Source organism: Aulonocara sp. 'chitande type north' Nkhata Bay, linkage group LG20, assembly GCF_057382095.1.
Source record: "Aulonocara sp. 'chitande type north' Nkhata Bay isolate Kocher_YH1m ecotype deep benthic linkage group LG20, A_spYH_male_GT1.1, whole genome shotgun sequence".
NCBI lineage: Eukaryota > Metazoa > Chordata > Actinopteri > Cichliformes > Cichlidae > Aulonocara > Aulonocara sp. 'chitande type north' Nkhata Bay.
Genome location: NC_141363.1, coordinates 3246182 through 3263068, shown reverse-complemented (window position 1 = coordinate 3263068; position 16887 = coordinate 3246182). Strand labels below are relative to the sequence as shown.

The following is a 16887-nucleotide window of genomic DNA, read 5'->3' as shown; positions in this document are numbered from 1 at the left end:
GAACTTTAGCATTACGCTATGTAATGTACGTTTCATGTTGTACTCATGGTCCTTTGTTAGTCCAGTTTAGGATAATGTCTCTGACGTATGTTTCATATCAAATACAGGGAGTGCAGAATTATTAGGCAAATGAGTATTTTGTCCACATCATCCTCTTCATACATGTTGTCTTACTCCAAGCTGTATAGGCTCGAAAGCCAACTACCAATTAAGCATATTAGGTCATGTGCATCTCTGTAATGAGAAGGGGTGTGGTCTAATGACATCAACACCCTATATCAGGTGTGCATAATTATTAGGCAACGTCCTTTCCTTTGGCAAAATGGGTCAAAAGAAGGACTTGACAGGCTCAGAAAAGTCAAAAATAGTGAGATATCTTGCAGAGGGATGCAGCAGTCTCAAAATTGCAAAGCTTCTGAAGCGTGATCATCGAACAATCAAGCGTTTCATTCAAAATAGTCAACAGGGTCGCAAGAAGCGTGTGGAAAAACCAAGGCGCCAAATAACTGCCCATGAACTGAGAAAAGTCAAGCGTGCAGCTGCCAAGATGCCACTTGCCACCAGTTTGGCCATATTTCAGAGCTGCAACATCACTGGAGTGCCCAAAAGCACAAGGTGTGCAATACTCAGAGACATGGCCAAGGTAAGAAAGGCTGAAAGACGACCACCACTGAACAAGACACACAAGCTGAAACGTCAAGACTGGGCCAAGAAATATCTCAAGACTGACTAAGGTTTTATGGACTGATGAAATGAGAGTGAGTCTTGATGGGCCAGATGGATGAGCCCGTGGCTGGATTGGTAAAGGGCAGAGAGCTCCAGTCCCACTCAGACGCCAGCAAGGTGGAGGTGGAGTACTGGTTTGGGCTGGTATCATCAAAGAGGAGCTTGTGGGGCCTACTGCCAGTTTCTGGAAGACACCTTCTTCAAGCAGTGGTACAGGAAGAAGTCTGCATCCTTCAAGAAAAACATGATTTTCATGCAGGACAATGCTCCATCACACGCGTCCAAGTACTCCACAGCGTGGCTGGCAAGAAAGGGTATAAAAGAAGAAAAACTAATGACATGGCCACCTTGTTCACCTGATCTGAACCCCATTGAGAACCTGTGGTCCATCATCAAATGTGAGATTTACAAGGAGGGAAAACAGTACACCTCTCTGAACAGTGTCTGGGAGGCTGTGGTTGCTGCTGCACGCAATGTTGATGGTGAACAGATCAAAACACTGACAGAATCCATGGATGGCAGGCTTTTGAGTGTCCTTGCAAAGAAAGGTGCTATATTGGTCGCTGATTTGTTTTTGTTTTGTTTTTGAATGTCAGAAATGTATATTTGTGAATGTGGAGATGTTATATTGGTGTCACTGGTAAAAATAAATAATTGAAATGGGTATATATTTGTTTTTTGTTAAGTTGCCTAATAATTATGCACAGTAATAGTCACCTGCACACACAGATATCCCCCTAAAACAGCTAAAACTAAAAACAAACTAAAACTACTTCCAAAAACATTCAGCTTTGATATTAATGAGTTTTTTGGGTTCATTGAGAACATGGTTGTTGTTCAATAATAAAATTATTCCTCAAAAATACAACTTGCCTAATAATTCTGCACTCCCTGTATATGTCATATCAAAACAAACCCACACCTGCAGTTGTTTCAGTTTTTCACTGGCGTTTCCTGTCAGCTGGTCAACCTCACTCAGGCGGACATCCATATCAGCCAAACAAACGACAAGTTCCTCCCTTTGTGCTTCAAATCCCTCCCACTCTGAGACAAGGAGCTGAAAGAGAGAGAAAAGAGTCAATTATAAAGAAGAGAAAAGTGAAACCCTCCTCAGAAGGTCTGACTCGCATACCTGCAGTTGACCTGTGATGGACTCCAGTTTGGCGTTCACGTCATCCCTCGCCGATGCCAACAGCCGAGTCTGCCCAGGTGCCCTGGAAGAGCTGAGTTAATGTTCCACTCCTCCTGGTCAGGCTCTCCAGCTGGATGAGCCGAGATCTCCCCTCTCGCCGCTGCCTCTGAACACAGAAACACAAATTGCATCTGAAGCAGGAGATGCAGATTTTTTTGCTATTCTTTTCTAAATGCAGGCTAGATCAAGTGGAGGTATTTGGAAAACTTTTTTGGTCAGCGGACGACTGTTGTCTTGCAGAAAGTCAAATCAAACATATGCGATACACAATCAATTCACAAGAACACATTATAAAAAATAAGTCCAGTTCTTGCCTGATTTCAAGTGAATTCTGCATCAAAACAGGGTGACAGAAGTAAAACGAGAGCACAAAGCTTCACTTTGTACAAGCCTGCTATTACAGTTCTCCTCTATGCAGACGACTTTCCTGTTTTCAAGGCACAACTTGGATCTGCTGTACGAATCTTATGGATACACACTAAATGAAACAATAGTGTGCATGACTCCAGATTCTGATCCCTCATCCTAATATGGTCCCAACATAGCAACAGCAATAAAGAAAGTGTTGAGGCTTCAAAATACAAAGTCCATAAACCAATGGCTGACATGGGTTTTATCATAAGGGTGATAAATATACAGATTTCAGTCTGTCTTAGAGATTTGATGTTCATTTACCTGCAGATGCCCTATACGTGCCTGTTCCATGGTTTTTCACAACGTTTTGCACATCACTATTTAATACAGGAAGTAGGTGAACTAAAACAAGTCATCTTTCTTTGTGAGAGGACCATATTAATGAAACAAACCTCAATGACATCATAGGGATCCCTAAAGATGCTCCTGCTGCTTCTCTTCCTCCTCATCCTAAGCTTCCTTCTCCTTGTCCTCGCCTTCCATCCAATTGTAATTCAACCTAATTGTGTTTCTCCCCCTCCTCTTCCTCATTTTGTTGGAGCTGTGAACACAATTAATGTGAATCTGGATTAATTTGTGCAAACAAGAAAAATCTACAGCTTTTTGGTCAGAGGTGCTCTTGTGATTTAAGCCGGGTAGAGTAGATTTATGTGTTGATGCTACCTGCTTCAGCTCTGGCTGCTGAGTGATATTTACACCCTGGCTGGATTACAAACTTTAACCATGTGCTGAACTTTGGCCCAACGTTGATACCTCTTGTTAGTATAACGACCTCTTCTTAGCTTAATGTATGATGGTGGATAAATGAGATATACAAAAAAATTAACTATATTACAAAAGAACATCTATCTTGGAAACATCAAATGACCGGAGCATAACTTGTCAACTAGTCCGAAACTAAGTTATGCAGGAACAGTCAAAGACACACCTTCTCATGTCACATTTCTATTCATTTGTATATAATTAGATTAGACAATAAAGAGTCATCTAATCTAATTATTCATTCAAAACTCTTATGCATAGCTGTATTTTATACAGCTCATACAGAATTCAAAGTAGAGGTTCATGTGAGTATTTAATGTACGGCTGAGATCTACAGAATTTCAGAGTTTCTAGAGCAGACACAGAGCTCACATCACAACAGGCTTCAGGCGCCATTTTAGTGACTTTAATAATATATTAAATTTTAATTTCGGTCTAGCTGACATTGGGTTATGTACGCAGCACGCAATTGAACCACATATTTTAGAAGCCAAAGGTTCAAATTAGCTGGGAGCAGCTTCACTTAATTATAACAGTGGTTTTGTTAGGAAAACAGTTGGATACTAAATTGCGCTGACGTCAACGGCTAACGTATCTAGCTAATCGCTACTGTTAGCACAACATTAACAGCAAGCTACAATGACGAGTAACAAAAATAAAACCGTAATAAGGTTTTAATGAAAATGTTTTACCTTTTCTAACAATCCCAGAATCCACAGCTTCAAAGTCCAGCAGGTACTGAAGACTGCTATCCGTTTCGCTGTCACCGTCCATGAGTTTTTTTTCCCGAAAGGTCAAGGCCCGCCGCTCGCACACTCCGTCTGCGCATGCGCATCTCAACGACTGACCCCCTCCGTCCGCTCCCGGGAGGTTATAGTATGACGTGTTCTGACGTCACTCTCTCTCTCTCTGTCATTTATTTGGCTCGAAACACATATTAACAAATTGCTCAGTGATGAACAACTACTCAGATCATTTACCTAAGCAGTGTGCTTTGTCAAAACGAAGTCTGTGTCCATTACACTGACATTCTGTTCTGCAATTGTTATTTACTTGTATTTTATAATTTGACTTTACATACTGCTGGGTGGTTTGTAAAGTTTACAATAACTAGTATTATCATTATGCTATATTTTCAAAAATATATAATAATCTCAAAAGTAATGCCTTGGAGTAGAAAATAGTAATGCTTTATTAAAATTTAAAACTAAAGTACAGTATTTGAATGTGTGTATTGTGTCTACTGTTTGCAAATATTTCTAACTTTTATTTGAATATTCAGTTTCCTACCATCTTCTCTTAAAGGGTAATTGCCAGGTATCCCGCCCTCCCCCTTCGCACACACATGCACACAAAGAAAACACACAGTATAATTCACAGCCTCATTATAGTGAATAAATATTTATGCCATTTACACCATCAAACTTAGATTGCTAAGGATGAAGAACCTTTTGTTCTTTAAAGAACCATTTGTTATAGCTGAAGAACCATCCACAAAATAAAAAGGTTCTTTGACGTATGATGGTTCTTTAAAGAACCATGAAGACATCTGAAGAACCATTTAAGAACCATAATTTTTCTGAGTGCACCATTGTGGAACCGCAGAAGCAGCCTTGCAACTCTTATATCACCATCAGAGGGACGTAACAGTTGTGGAGAATGGCCGAGCTAAGATCCTGTGGGACTTCCAGACACAGACGGACAAAATGGTGGTGGCTAACCAACAAGCAGTGGAAGACAGCCATAGTGATAGACGTAGCAATACCAAATGACATCAACATCAGGAAGAAGAAACACGAGAATCTAGAGAAGTACCAAGGGCTCAGAGAAGAGCTTGAGAAGATGTGGAGGGTGAAGGTAACAGTGGTCCTACTGGTAATCGGAGCAATTTGTGCAGTGACCCCCCCCCAAGCTAGGCAAGTGGCTCCAGCAGATCCCAAGAACAACATCTGAGATCTCTGTTCAGAAGAGCGCAGTCCTAGCAAACTGCAAACGGCAACTGTACAGGACCCTCAAGCTTCCAAGCCTCTAGTAGAGGACCCAAGCTTGAAGGATAGATCGCAGGGGAGATAGGGGAATTTTTATGTATATGTATTTTAAAAAGTGCTTAAATGTCAGTCAATCATTTCTCAAGAACATCAATTCTTGAAATGCCACAGTTTAATCATTAAAAATGAATTAGTAAATCCGGCACAGACAGATACAGATGTAAATAAAACTCAGAATGCTCACTCCATAAACTCCACACTCATCCTTTCACTCCAAGCCTGCTCTTCCCTGGTGGCTGCAGTCCCAGCTGGATGTAAGGCTGGAAGACTCCTCACATACCAAACAGGAGTATCCACATAAGACACCTAAATATAGCTCCAGAACAACGTCATCCTTCATTTACCTTTTGTCTCCCACCTGCCTCATCCCTCTTTCCACCTCTGTCCCCCCTCACCCAGCCCAGAAAAAAACAAACAGAAAAATATTTTAGCTGAATCCAGCACAGAGTTTTGTGGATATCATTTGAATATCAAAGCCTGCCAGAAGCAGAACAGAATCTGAAGCGTCTGCCAGCGCAAGAAACAAAACCTAATTAAAGTCCATAAAGTTCTACAGATAGAACAGGAGGATATTTATTCTAAAGTTCAGACAGAGTCTCATTAGCACACAGTGCACACACACACACACACACACACACACACACACACACTAGCTGTACTGTTGTTGTCTAATTTAACTGCTTTGATTTGCTGAAGAAGGGCTCCACAACAGTCATTTTCTCTTTGTCACTGTCCAGATCTTTCCATAGACATAATATCAGCTGTCTGCTGTCCAGGCATTTTCTTTTGTGTCACACAAACCTTGTAAAAATATACATGGCAGAAGTTGAGAATCTCACATTAAACCTATCTTTTAATAGTATGGGGAGCCTCTGGGGTGTTTTTGCTTCTGTCTTTCTAACTACTTCTCATTCTCTTTCTTCCTCAGTGCCTTCCAACTATTCATACGTACCCAATTAGTATGTAGAGAATCGTCTACACAGCCTCAAAGGCAAGTGTGATACATCCCATGATGCAGTGCCAATAAAAGCCAGTCACAGAAGAATTTCACAGACTTTTGCCTCTATTGCAATTCTGTCAGTGAAGAAATAAGAAAGCTGGAACTTTGGAAATAAGCTTTTGCCAGCCATTATGGGAACAGATGCTGATATGCATGTACCAATTCCAACTCATCAGTATGGGTAAGCATATTAAAGGGCATGAGTAAAAAAAAAAAAAAACCTTTACATTTTAAGCTTTAGTGTCAATGTGACAGCATAATGGCTTTGTTGCTTCAAAGCTGGATGCTAGTTTAATGTCCAGTGTACAGACTTACACCTGGATTTCAGTCCTTCTGCTCCTAATACTCTAGATAGGTTAAATGCAGATAATGAATCTTGATCCTAATTTTTAAATAAACTGTTAAGTGATCTAATGTATGACACAGCCATGGTTGTAATCCCTCATATTTATGCATCCTTCAATCCATATTTCTAACAAACCAAACAAGATCAGAAAAAAAAAATCATGAATATATTTCACTACTTATTCCAGTCTCTGACAAACTCTGTCTCACTGTAAAAAAAAATTAAAAAAATAAATCCTTGTTCTGATTGCACAAAAATAGGACCAAGAGTGGAATCTAACACAATCACAGACACACTGGTCAGTCTCAGTGTTGAAACAGCTTTACTGTACCGTGCAAACTCACACCTCACTCTGTTTGGCTGACCGGACCCTTAAAAAGACAGACCTGCTCACAGTGCAGCTGACAGTTATGGCCAAAGAGGGTGTCGAGAGAAATCCCCCAGATGTTACGGACTGGAACGTGTGATAATGACACAGCAGCAGTTGTAGATTCCTGCCAGCAGAGGGAAGCATGCACATGACAAAACAAGTTTCCTTGCTCATGAACCAGCTGTTAGAGCCATGGTTTGCTCTTTTTATACTTAGCCATCATGCCTGAAGTAGATGAACAATATTATGGCAATCTGTGCAAAATAAGATACATATTTATGCAGATGTATAAATACACATTATTCCATTAATTGTTCAGTACATATCAAAGTACTGTTATGTCTTTTATTCCAGAAATTATACCTCAGTCTTTTATTTTTGAATTCCACAGTGAAGTGTTGAAGCTGCTGCTGCATTTTTACAATAATGTCATGAAACATTATTGTAGACAACAGGGAAAACAGACCCACAAACGGGTCTGGGGTATACTATTTATTGGTATGGATGACCTTATAAACAGACAAGCCATAAATAAATGGGTCATGAGTCATATTATTCATCAGACAGGCCACCCACTGAACTACTAGTTAAAAGCACCGCTGCAAAGTAATGGAGTTGAGATAGCCTGTGTGTTTTCAGTTCAGTGTGTGTGAAGAAGAAAAGAGGGAGGGAGGGACGAGAGGACAAGTAGGGGCTATGCTGGAAAAGTGAATGAAGTGAACAGACTTCTGCTGAGAAAAGAGTGAGAGGGTTGGGGAGAAGAAGAAGAGGGAAAAAAGCAGAATGAAGACGCCTCTGAGCAGAGCGATGGAGGACTCGTAGATGAAGAGGCTGGAATCGCATGCAGAGTGGTTAAATAAGGGGGAGGGTTAACAGCGTACCTTGTTGCAGATGAGTCCTGTAGCGCTCGAGTCGGAGGCAGACATGATGCTCCTGCCAGCGCTTTCTTCCCCCCATTGCAATGAAAAAGCGTAACCCTCCTCCCCTCAGCCCGTGGTAACAGTGGGGAGAGAGGGAGGTGCGCGATGCCTAAGTGCTTCACAACCACTGCTGCGCTGCCTCAACAGTCATTTCCTATACAAAATTGATGCCCTGACTGCAGCACTGTTGTGTACACGCCCGCATGCTGGTATTGTATAGTTTCTTGCTTTAGCTGCAAGTCAGACTTCATGTAATAAATTTAAAGAAAAAAAAAAGATCTTTTCTCTGCTCAGCTTTGCTCTCCCTTGGGTTGCCCTTCTCTGCCACAAATCTCATGCAGCCCTCTCCAGCATCATATTCACAACCCTTTCAGGTTTTTCCATACCTCCCTCTTATGTAAGTTCAGGTATTAAGAGATCCTGAAAAAGATACACATATATCTATATAAAATCAACAACTACATTGCTGGACTGGTGTTTACTCTCACTGTGCAGTGTATAATTTTTTACTGGGCACAGGGAGAACTTCTAAAAATAAAGCAGAACAAAGGATAAGCTTGTAAGCCTCGATAAGTAAAAATAACAATGGCTGAGCAAAGGAAAGCTTAAAAATAGTCTCTGATTGTCATTCCTCTGCCAATTGGTATCTTTCCTTATTGCACAGGAAAAGCAAAATGAATAACACTCAGAAATGCAGAGGATGTAAAGCCGTTGATGAAAGAGAGGCGAACATGTGGATGCAGAAACAGGAAGAGAAGGCGAGATGGGGCGAGTAGGGTAGGGCTTGCCTGCTTGCCCTGCCCTGCACCATCCTCCTGACAGGAAGGTGATGCATGAGTCTACAAAACAGAATTGCATCGGTGAGTCAGCAAGCAGCCATCTAGAGTCCATCAGATGTCTTAATAAGCCAGAAAGAGACGTCTCCGTTGCAGAAGAAAGTCTCGTTCCTGGCGAGCCAGGCCTGGATGCCTGCTCTATACGTTGCCCCAGGCACTGAAGACCCTGATTTGGGGTCCATTGTGCTGGCAGCATGCATGCTCTCTCACCCTCACTGAACTTTCGCTGCTTAAGAATGAAGAAAGTGCACTCTGCCAAGGCTTTTAGGAAAAAAATGCCCTGGGGCTATATTTCTGTGTGGCTTTTTACAAGCAGGGAAGCACATACCATATTAACACACACACACGCACACACATAGAGACACACACATTATTAAAGTTATTGCAATAACTCTCCGATCCCTCAGCAGAGAAGATATGGTAGCTATATTTCCATCATTAGGGCTGTGGGTAAAACAGCCTCTGAGTAATGGCACCATACAATCATAAAGGGAGAGAGAGTTAGAAGGAATGAAAAAGAGGGCTAGAAACAGGCAAAGGCTAATATGAACTACATCGCAACAGAAAGAGAACTTAAACATGCGAGTTTTCAATACATTTTTAATGTCAAATCATTAGTCTGCTTTGCTACTGTTGATTCTTAGAGCTCTATATTTTCAAGCGAAATGGGTGGAGGTAGATTAAGAGAAAAAGATGACATGAAATTGTGGGAGAAATGAAAAAATACAGAGATTTTTGAAGGAAACAGGCAGAGAAGAACACAGTCAGACTAGAACAGGAAGACAAGATTAAGAGAATATGTCTCTTTTTTTGTTATTAATTTGCTGTTCAGGTGCTCTAAATATAGCTCTCCTCTCCTCACACTCCTCCCAACAGTGACTGGGCCTGGCAGCGGTGGGGAGATAGCCGAGGGCTGTTTAAGTTAAAGTTCAGTGAGTTTTGATGAATTCCTTAAAGAAAGAGTAAAGCAGATTTGAGAATGGCTCAGCTACATTCACTGAAGCCAGACAGACAATCTGAATATGAATGAGCCAATATGGGAAACAAGAGCAGGGATCTGTATAACTGTGCATGTACATGTGCGCTGTCTCTGCAGTAAAGGTGGGTTTATCTATATTGTATCTATTTTTAATATTGTGGTGCAGTTGTACCTTATAATAGCAATTTTGTTCAGATTTTACACAAGCCAATGAAGACAAAAAATGAAATTCATTTAGAGAAAGACAGAAATTCAAAGTGTACATTTTTAAGTAATTTTATATTTGTATATATGGTTTGTTTATCTTGAAGCAGGTGTCAAAAAATATAATAATATGGTTTTGGTAGCGAAATTCTTTGAGGGCGTAGTGTGACGCTCCACACATTTCGCCTGACAAGTAAAAGATCCTCTGTTAAGTCCTGGAAGGAGACACAAATCCTTTGGATCCCTTTTATCAGGAAGGGCACTCAGTGTAAAAGTCTGCGTAATCAAATATGCGGAGCTACCTGCTGTGGTGATCCCATTGTGAATAAAGAAGCACTGAAAGTAGTTTTATCAGTGGCCTCCAAGTATCCAAGTACTGAATCCAAAAAAGGCAAAAAAACAAAACCCATAGTTAAATATTAGATTTTAAACCAGCTCAGTTTTTGAGCACAAGCAGATCTTTATTTGATACTCTCGCACGCCGTTACTTTCTATGATTATCTGTCTCTCTTTTTTCCAACCATACTCTTGTTCTGTAAACAATGTGAGAAGCCCTGTGCCATCTGGGCTTTAAAAAAACAGCTCCAGATCTTAACGACAAATATGGAGATTAACATGCTGGAACTCTGCAGTCAACCGCTCATCTTTCTGGCCTTGTAACTCATGAAAAGGCACCTTACTTTCTGTGAGAAGTGTTAGCTGAGGCAGCAGTACAGGGAAAGGTGGATCATTCAGAGCCAGAGAGAAATGCAACCAGAGTAGGGCAGAGTGGATCAATATGAGAGGCACACAGATTGATACTCCATACTGTCCTTTGCAGCTCCACCCTCCTCCTGCTCTAATGTTACCCCAGAATACTTTATCCCAGTCTTTAATGAGCCTCTGGAAAACCCTGCAGCCTATGAGGACACACTGATAAACAGCTGTTCTCTCAACACCAACTCCACTCTTTAAGGAGACCTAAGGAGTGAATACACCTTGCATTTGTCAGCTGCACAGATAAGTGCTGCGAATACAACACTGACGATGTAAATATGTGACTAGTTATGGATGGGTTGTCAGTGACGCTGGCATACAGTAGAAGAAGACGCAACGAGCGTAGCCAGGAATATCTTTCATCCATGCTGACAACTTGGCCTTGCCGGCTACACTGTGCATCGTTAGACTTTCATCCCCCCGGGGATCCCTCAACCTGACTTCACCAAACTGCTTCAAAGCGCAGAGAGGCTGGAGCTAACCCACATAAAGCTGTGTACCGACGGTGCAGTGCAGAATTAAACAGAACTGCATCCTTCATTAAGTCAGATGTGTTTGTTAAAAGATGACCTGATTTAGGCTTTAGATTTGAGTTGGGCCTAATTGGTGTGTCTTGTTTAGTGCACCGAGCTAACTGGGGGGGATTTCAGACTTATCAATATGTAATGGTGGCCTACATACTCACGCAATCCAGCTTTACATTGAAAAAAAGTGTTTTCGCTCACGTTTAAGTCTCAAAACTATTCAGTGACTACACGGTGTAGGCGAGGAAAGATGTCAGTTAACAAAAGCGAATTAGATAGATACAGATGGATTTTCTAGATTAAACCAGTCCTATGGATACATGAAAGCACATTGTAGGCTATTGTCTTTTCTTTTATCAAGATAACAATGAGAACACCGGTGCACAGATTCTGGAGAGGACCTCAAAGAAGCTGGAACTGGAACCTTTGTGGTCCTCTCAACATTGCTGGTTCATCAAATTTAATCAAGGCTTTGCACACTGATGCACCAGCACACACACACACACACAAAGCACTTGGCTCCTCGCGGGACAGGCTTTTAGTGCTCTGTCTCATGCAGTATTTAATTGACCCCACACAGGAAGCCTAGCGGTCCCAAATGCACTCCTTCCCCCCACCAGCAGAGAAAGAAACGCTTGCGAGCATGCCCACAGCTTCCCACCATTGCTCCTCTTTCACACAACTGCACTAAATGCCATTTTCTGCTTTAGTGCAACATTTCCAGTGAAATGTGAGTGCTGAGGGTGAGGAATCTGGATATCCATCAGATCTGTTCACAGCGGTAAAATGGAGATCAAAATTCAGTCTTCCCCCACTTTAACAACTGCAAACAACTCCACTCTTCAAACTTTCAATCAAAATTTAATGAGGAAAGATTTTTCCATTCTCTTCAAAGTCAGCCAAAATCTTTTATCATCTGAAAATCAGACCTGCTGTGAGGTCTGAGCAATTTGAGGCAAGGAATTTTGATGTAGAAGAGATAGCGCCATACTTACTCAGATAGAGGTAGGAGAGCAACACTCCCCGTCTCTCTTGCTTGCTCTCTCTGTGCTAGGCAGTCATGGTGTGCTCTCTCTCTTGTGTAACACTGAAGTGTACTGTAGCGTGCTTGTAAGCAGACTATCCCTCTCTCTTTCTTTACAGCCCCCCTCCTCTCCTATTCTCCACCACTCAGTACACAACCCTTCTCTACGTCAGTGAGGCTCTCTATGCTCCACATAGCATCCTCTCTCCTCCTCCTTAGTCTACCCTTCATCTCTACCTTGCCTGTCCGATGGGACTTTGTACCAAAAGCGCATGCTGGGTTCTTTCAGAACTCCACCATGATGCTTAAGGTGACAATGTGATGCAGCATCGGGTGGCACTGAGCCTTAAAGCAACAACCAAGGTAAACATGACTGGGATCCCTAGACACTTCAGAAGCACTCGAAGGGAAAAGCTGGAGTCATATTTAATTATACCATATCTGATTTTCTTGTAATTTTCACAAGTTTTTAACAAAAATACCATTGCCAGAATTATTTGGGCAAACCAATTTACGCTTGTACATAGTCGATGAGCAAGTAATTCCAAAATTAAGTGTTGTTGTGAAGTTCTTCCAAGATATCTGGTGATCACTGCCAAATTTGTATCAGTAGAGTTGTGATGAAAACTGATGACATAAATATGTACCATGTGTTGTAACTACATCCTTCTGTACGTTTTCTTATCTGCTTATCCAGCTATCCCACCTATCACAGGGCACAAGTGGGATACACCCCAAGCAGACATCTTTAAAATCACATATTAGCCCAACAAGCAGAACCTTCTTGCAGGGCTAACTGTATAGAGCACAGAGACAAAACCTCCAAGGGGGAAAAAAATCAAGCATTTCTACAGTCCTGTCACATTTTTCAGCCGCTCTGGATTTCAACATCTCAAAAGCTAAAAGTTTAAAGAAGGGAGAAAGTCTGATGGTGATGAGAGGGATATGGGGGGCGATGTTCGACACGTGGAGGCGTCCCCGGTGTAGCCTGTGGTTCGCAGAGTGTGTTTTGCAGACGTCATGGATGGCTGTACTCTGACAGCTGCTCGGCTGGTGAGTGTGTGTGTTTTATGGGATGTGGGAGGTCTGCACAAACCAGGTTCATTCATTTGTGCTCACCACACCTTGCACCTTGCATCTATGTAAAAAAGCAGCAGATATGTCAAAGCCAAGTAGTCTCACACATGAAGGAGGACCATGGTTGGCTAGACAATCTCCAACAAGACTGAGATTCATAATTCATAGGCTAAGTTGCAGAAAATAGTGAAACTGGAGGAGGAAAAAAAACAGAAGAGGGACACAGAGGAGGCATCCATTTTCATTCTGTGAATAAAAATATGAATGAATGAATGAATGAATGAATGAATGAATGAATGAATGAATGTTTGGAAGTTAAACAAAGGGAGAAAAGGAGGAGAGAAAGAGAGGAGCTTTAGGAGCTGCACCCAAGCATTGAGTGCAGATGTCTGTCAGTCTGTCCCATATGAAGCGCCTCTGTGGGCAGAGCTGCTGCTGGTGCATTATGGATGAGGAGCTATTTTAAGGCACTGGGGATGCTGCATTTTGATTTTTGAGTGGAGGGAAGATGACTCCTTGCTGCCAAATCCTTTCATGAGGTTTATACAGTACTTGATGGGTTCAGACAAGCAGGTACAGAATGTGTTCCAGCACACCAAGAGGAGGGAGGAGGTAAACAGACTGGAATGTTATTGAAGTGAGCGAGAGTGTCACCACGCAGTGTTTCACACAGACAGTGTACTTCTTGCAGTGGCGAGCTGCGCACATGTACCTTACATAATCTCCGGTGAGGCTGTTCACTGAGAAGTTAACAAGCAGTGCACTGAGAAGTTGGTTCAAAGTGGTTCAGATATAATCACGAAAAAAAGTTTAAAAAAAAAGAAAGAAAGAAAGAAGAGGGATTTCAGAAGTTTACTGTGATACCACAGATGTGCATGCAGCTACAGTTTGTTTTTTGTAACCTCTAGTACTTCACTCTCAAATGAACATTTGAAAGGGCCTTATTCCAAATAAAAGTTTTCTCTATACAAGAGAAAAGGTAATAGTTAAATATGTATAAAAATGACTCCCCCCCCCCCCCCCCCCATTTTATTCATTGAAAAACGCTGTAAGCTGCTTTTTTTTTTTTTTTCAAATAGAAAAAAACAGAATCAATATCTAAGATCTGATTTTGCATTGAGTGCTGAACATTTTGCATAGCAAATGTAGTTTTTGGGATTAGTGCCAAAAAGTCCTCAGCATGATGACAGAGAGACTTTTAGCACTTCATCGTACTGCAGAGGGACTGAGCGGACCTCCAGTAGTTTGCTTCCAGACACACAATGAAGCAGATGATGGACCTTTCCCAGCCAGCTGGCTGACAGTATGGTCAAAATTATGTATCCTGACTTTTCAGTCACCTTTAAGTCCAGACCCCTTGGGTGAGATTTCCTAATATTGTTTGGTGAATCATCTCACTATAGCTGCAGGTATATATTGATCTGTCTTTGTGAAATGCAACCTCCAGGAGAAGAAGAGCTTTCAGAGCACCATGGTAACTTTGATTAAATTAGGCATAAAACATCACAAAATGAAACAACCTAAATAAGTGCAGATTGCTGCAGATGCAACATTATTACATTGATAATTTAGCAGAAATCTGATTTTTGTGTTTTCTATAAAGCACCTAAAGCAGATTAGATTATCAACAGAGAATCATTTCACTCGTATCTATTAACATTGTGACTAATTCAGGCTTTGCAATATTATCTGTAGAAGTAACTTCGCCTGTGTTTCTCTCCCTCAACATGAAACGCGTTACTTAGTAAATAAAATACTGATAGCCATCATATTCGGCCTTAGCGTTGTCACTCTGATTTAGGCACTGCATTACATCACATCCTCTGATGAATGACTGGAGTCCTCTCACATTATAAACAAGCATGAAGAATCTAAAGGAGGCAAAGACACAGCCACACAGTTTAACTGATCGTTAATTACCACACTCATTCACAAATGCATGACACCGGTTATGATCTAAATTGCTTTTGTTTTTCCTGCAGTATTAAAACAGTTATTACCTCATTTTCCATAAAGTGGGACTATAAACACACACGCAGTTCATCTGTTGCGCCAGCTGACCAGTTTTGTTGTTTTGGGTGAAATGACTATCACGAACATTTCAAAGCTCATCTGTCCCTAATTCCAGCTGGCAGACAGTGCCATGCACGTCAAAGCTTTTCCACTCCAAACGGAAGATTCCCAGCGTGGTCAGCGTGTCTAATTTAATTATCAGCATCCCAGAAAGGACCTGCTACTACTACCTTCGCCCCCCTTACAGGTCTGCATGGTACTGTAAATGCACTGCACGCAGGTTGGTTTCAAACTCCTTCCAGCACAAAAAACAGTCCAAATTTTCCTCAGTTACCTCGACAACATAAAGGTAAAGAAAAGAAGAGGGAAAAACTGAAAGCCTACCTCGTTCAGCAGAAAGACGCTCGAATTGGTCAGGGACATCCGCAGATAACAGCAGTCTCGGTCACCACAGCCCAACTTGGGTGAAAAAGCCACAAGGCATCAAGTAAAGGCAGAGCACCGCGCCTCGTCGAAACATTTCCACAGCCCGAGAAAACTCAGCTGTAATAACGCTTCATTTGGATGCGATGCTCCCACGGCATCTGCGCTGTAAAATCTCTAGTTTCTGGATTCACGGCATGATCAATGACTGTACACAAAGCCACGCGCACGGACACACGGCTGGATAGATTACAGCTTTCGTAATAAATTATGCAAGACCTGCACTTTTCGCACAGCCCGGTCCCCTTGGATTTCTGCGCCTTCATGTTGGATTTCTATTTTGGAATTTCTGAATATATGACGAACATTTTTTTTAGTAATTCTCATAAATTCATCCAATAATGTTTCTATCTCTAATACCGAACTGTTCCCCTTTCCGTATGCGGCTCAATTTGTTTTTGGCCCAGTTATTTAAAAATGTTTACGAAGCAAGTGTTGCCCCTCAAGCTCTTAAGCTCAGGGTTCATGCAGGATTCCTTGCTTAGCATGAAATTGGTGTAATGGGCTCATTAGAGCGACACGTGAAGGAGAAAGTGTCTGTAATCTGTGCTGTTACACATGGACTAAGCATATTAATTTACTTCATTATCACAGTCCCAGAAGTCCCATTACTTCTGTTTGCTGTTCAGATTCAAAGAGCTTTGTTTGACTGGGATGCTGTTTTAGACGTTTTGCATTCACTATCTGAAGATGTCCAGGCAGGGGGGGTTGGATGAAGGTCTTCTCGGTTTTCACTGATCCAGCACTTTGCCCAACAGCCCCCACCACTTCACATCCTGCAGACGCCTTCCATTTACACCGAGCCAATCAACCAGGTAGCTTAAACTGTATACAGCACACAGCCAATGTCAAAGACACGGGAGAAAGTCACGCACACACATACACAGAGAGGCCCCTGAAGTGTACTGAAAGATTCATTTTGTTCGTTTAATTTCAGATTGTTTTTATTTTAAAAAGATAAGGGGTGTGTGAGACAGTCCGTGACCGTTGGCACCCTCTGCTGGGCAAACTGTAATGAAATCCAAATCTCATATTTGGTCACTTATGTCAAGACTATTAAAAAATCTTAATATTTTGGTAGGAAAATAGGAAATAGGTCCAGTGATTTATTAAGACAGTTTAAACATACATGTGTGTATTGATTCACTGTGTGTTTTTCTATCCAGGTATGCCTTTACTGCACTGGCAGTGCGTTGGGGATCATTAACATGCT

At 41.6% G+C, this 16887-nt stretch overlaps 1 protein-coding gene and 1 long non-coding RNA gene across 4 annotated transcripts in view; both read right to left on the bottom strand.

Annotated features, from left to right (window-relative positions):
• LOC147304851 (voltage-dependent L-type calcium channel subunit beta-4-like) overlaps positions 1-15794 on the bottom strand; it is a 31661-nt gene extending 15867 nt beyond the window's left edge. For 2 of the 3 annotated variants that reach the window (XM_086277028.1, XM_086277029.1), the window contains exon 1: positions 7740-8118. In XM_086277028.1, coding sequence (XP_086133154.1) covers positions 7740-7784 — 45 coding nt within the window. In that variant the 5' untranslated portion in view covers positions 7785-8118. Of the gene's footprint in view, positions 1-7739; positions 8119-15575 lie in introns of those variants that run through there. The other variant, XM_086277030.1, reaches the window with a different exon arrangement.
• Positions 1135-3961, bottom strand: LOC147304852 (uncharacterized). The gene is made up of 4 exons (XR_015126655.1): positions 3787-3961; positions 2725-2873; positions 1859-2024; positions 1135-1783 (listed from the first exon to the last, which is right to left on the bottom strand). It is a non-coding gene; the product is annotated as an uncharacterized LOC147304852 (long non-coding RNA).
• Positions 15795-16887: the final 1093 nt, after the last annotated feature.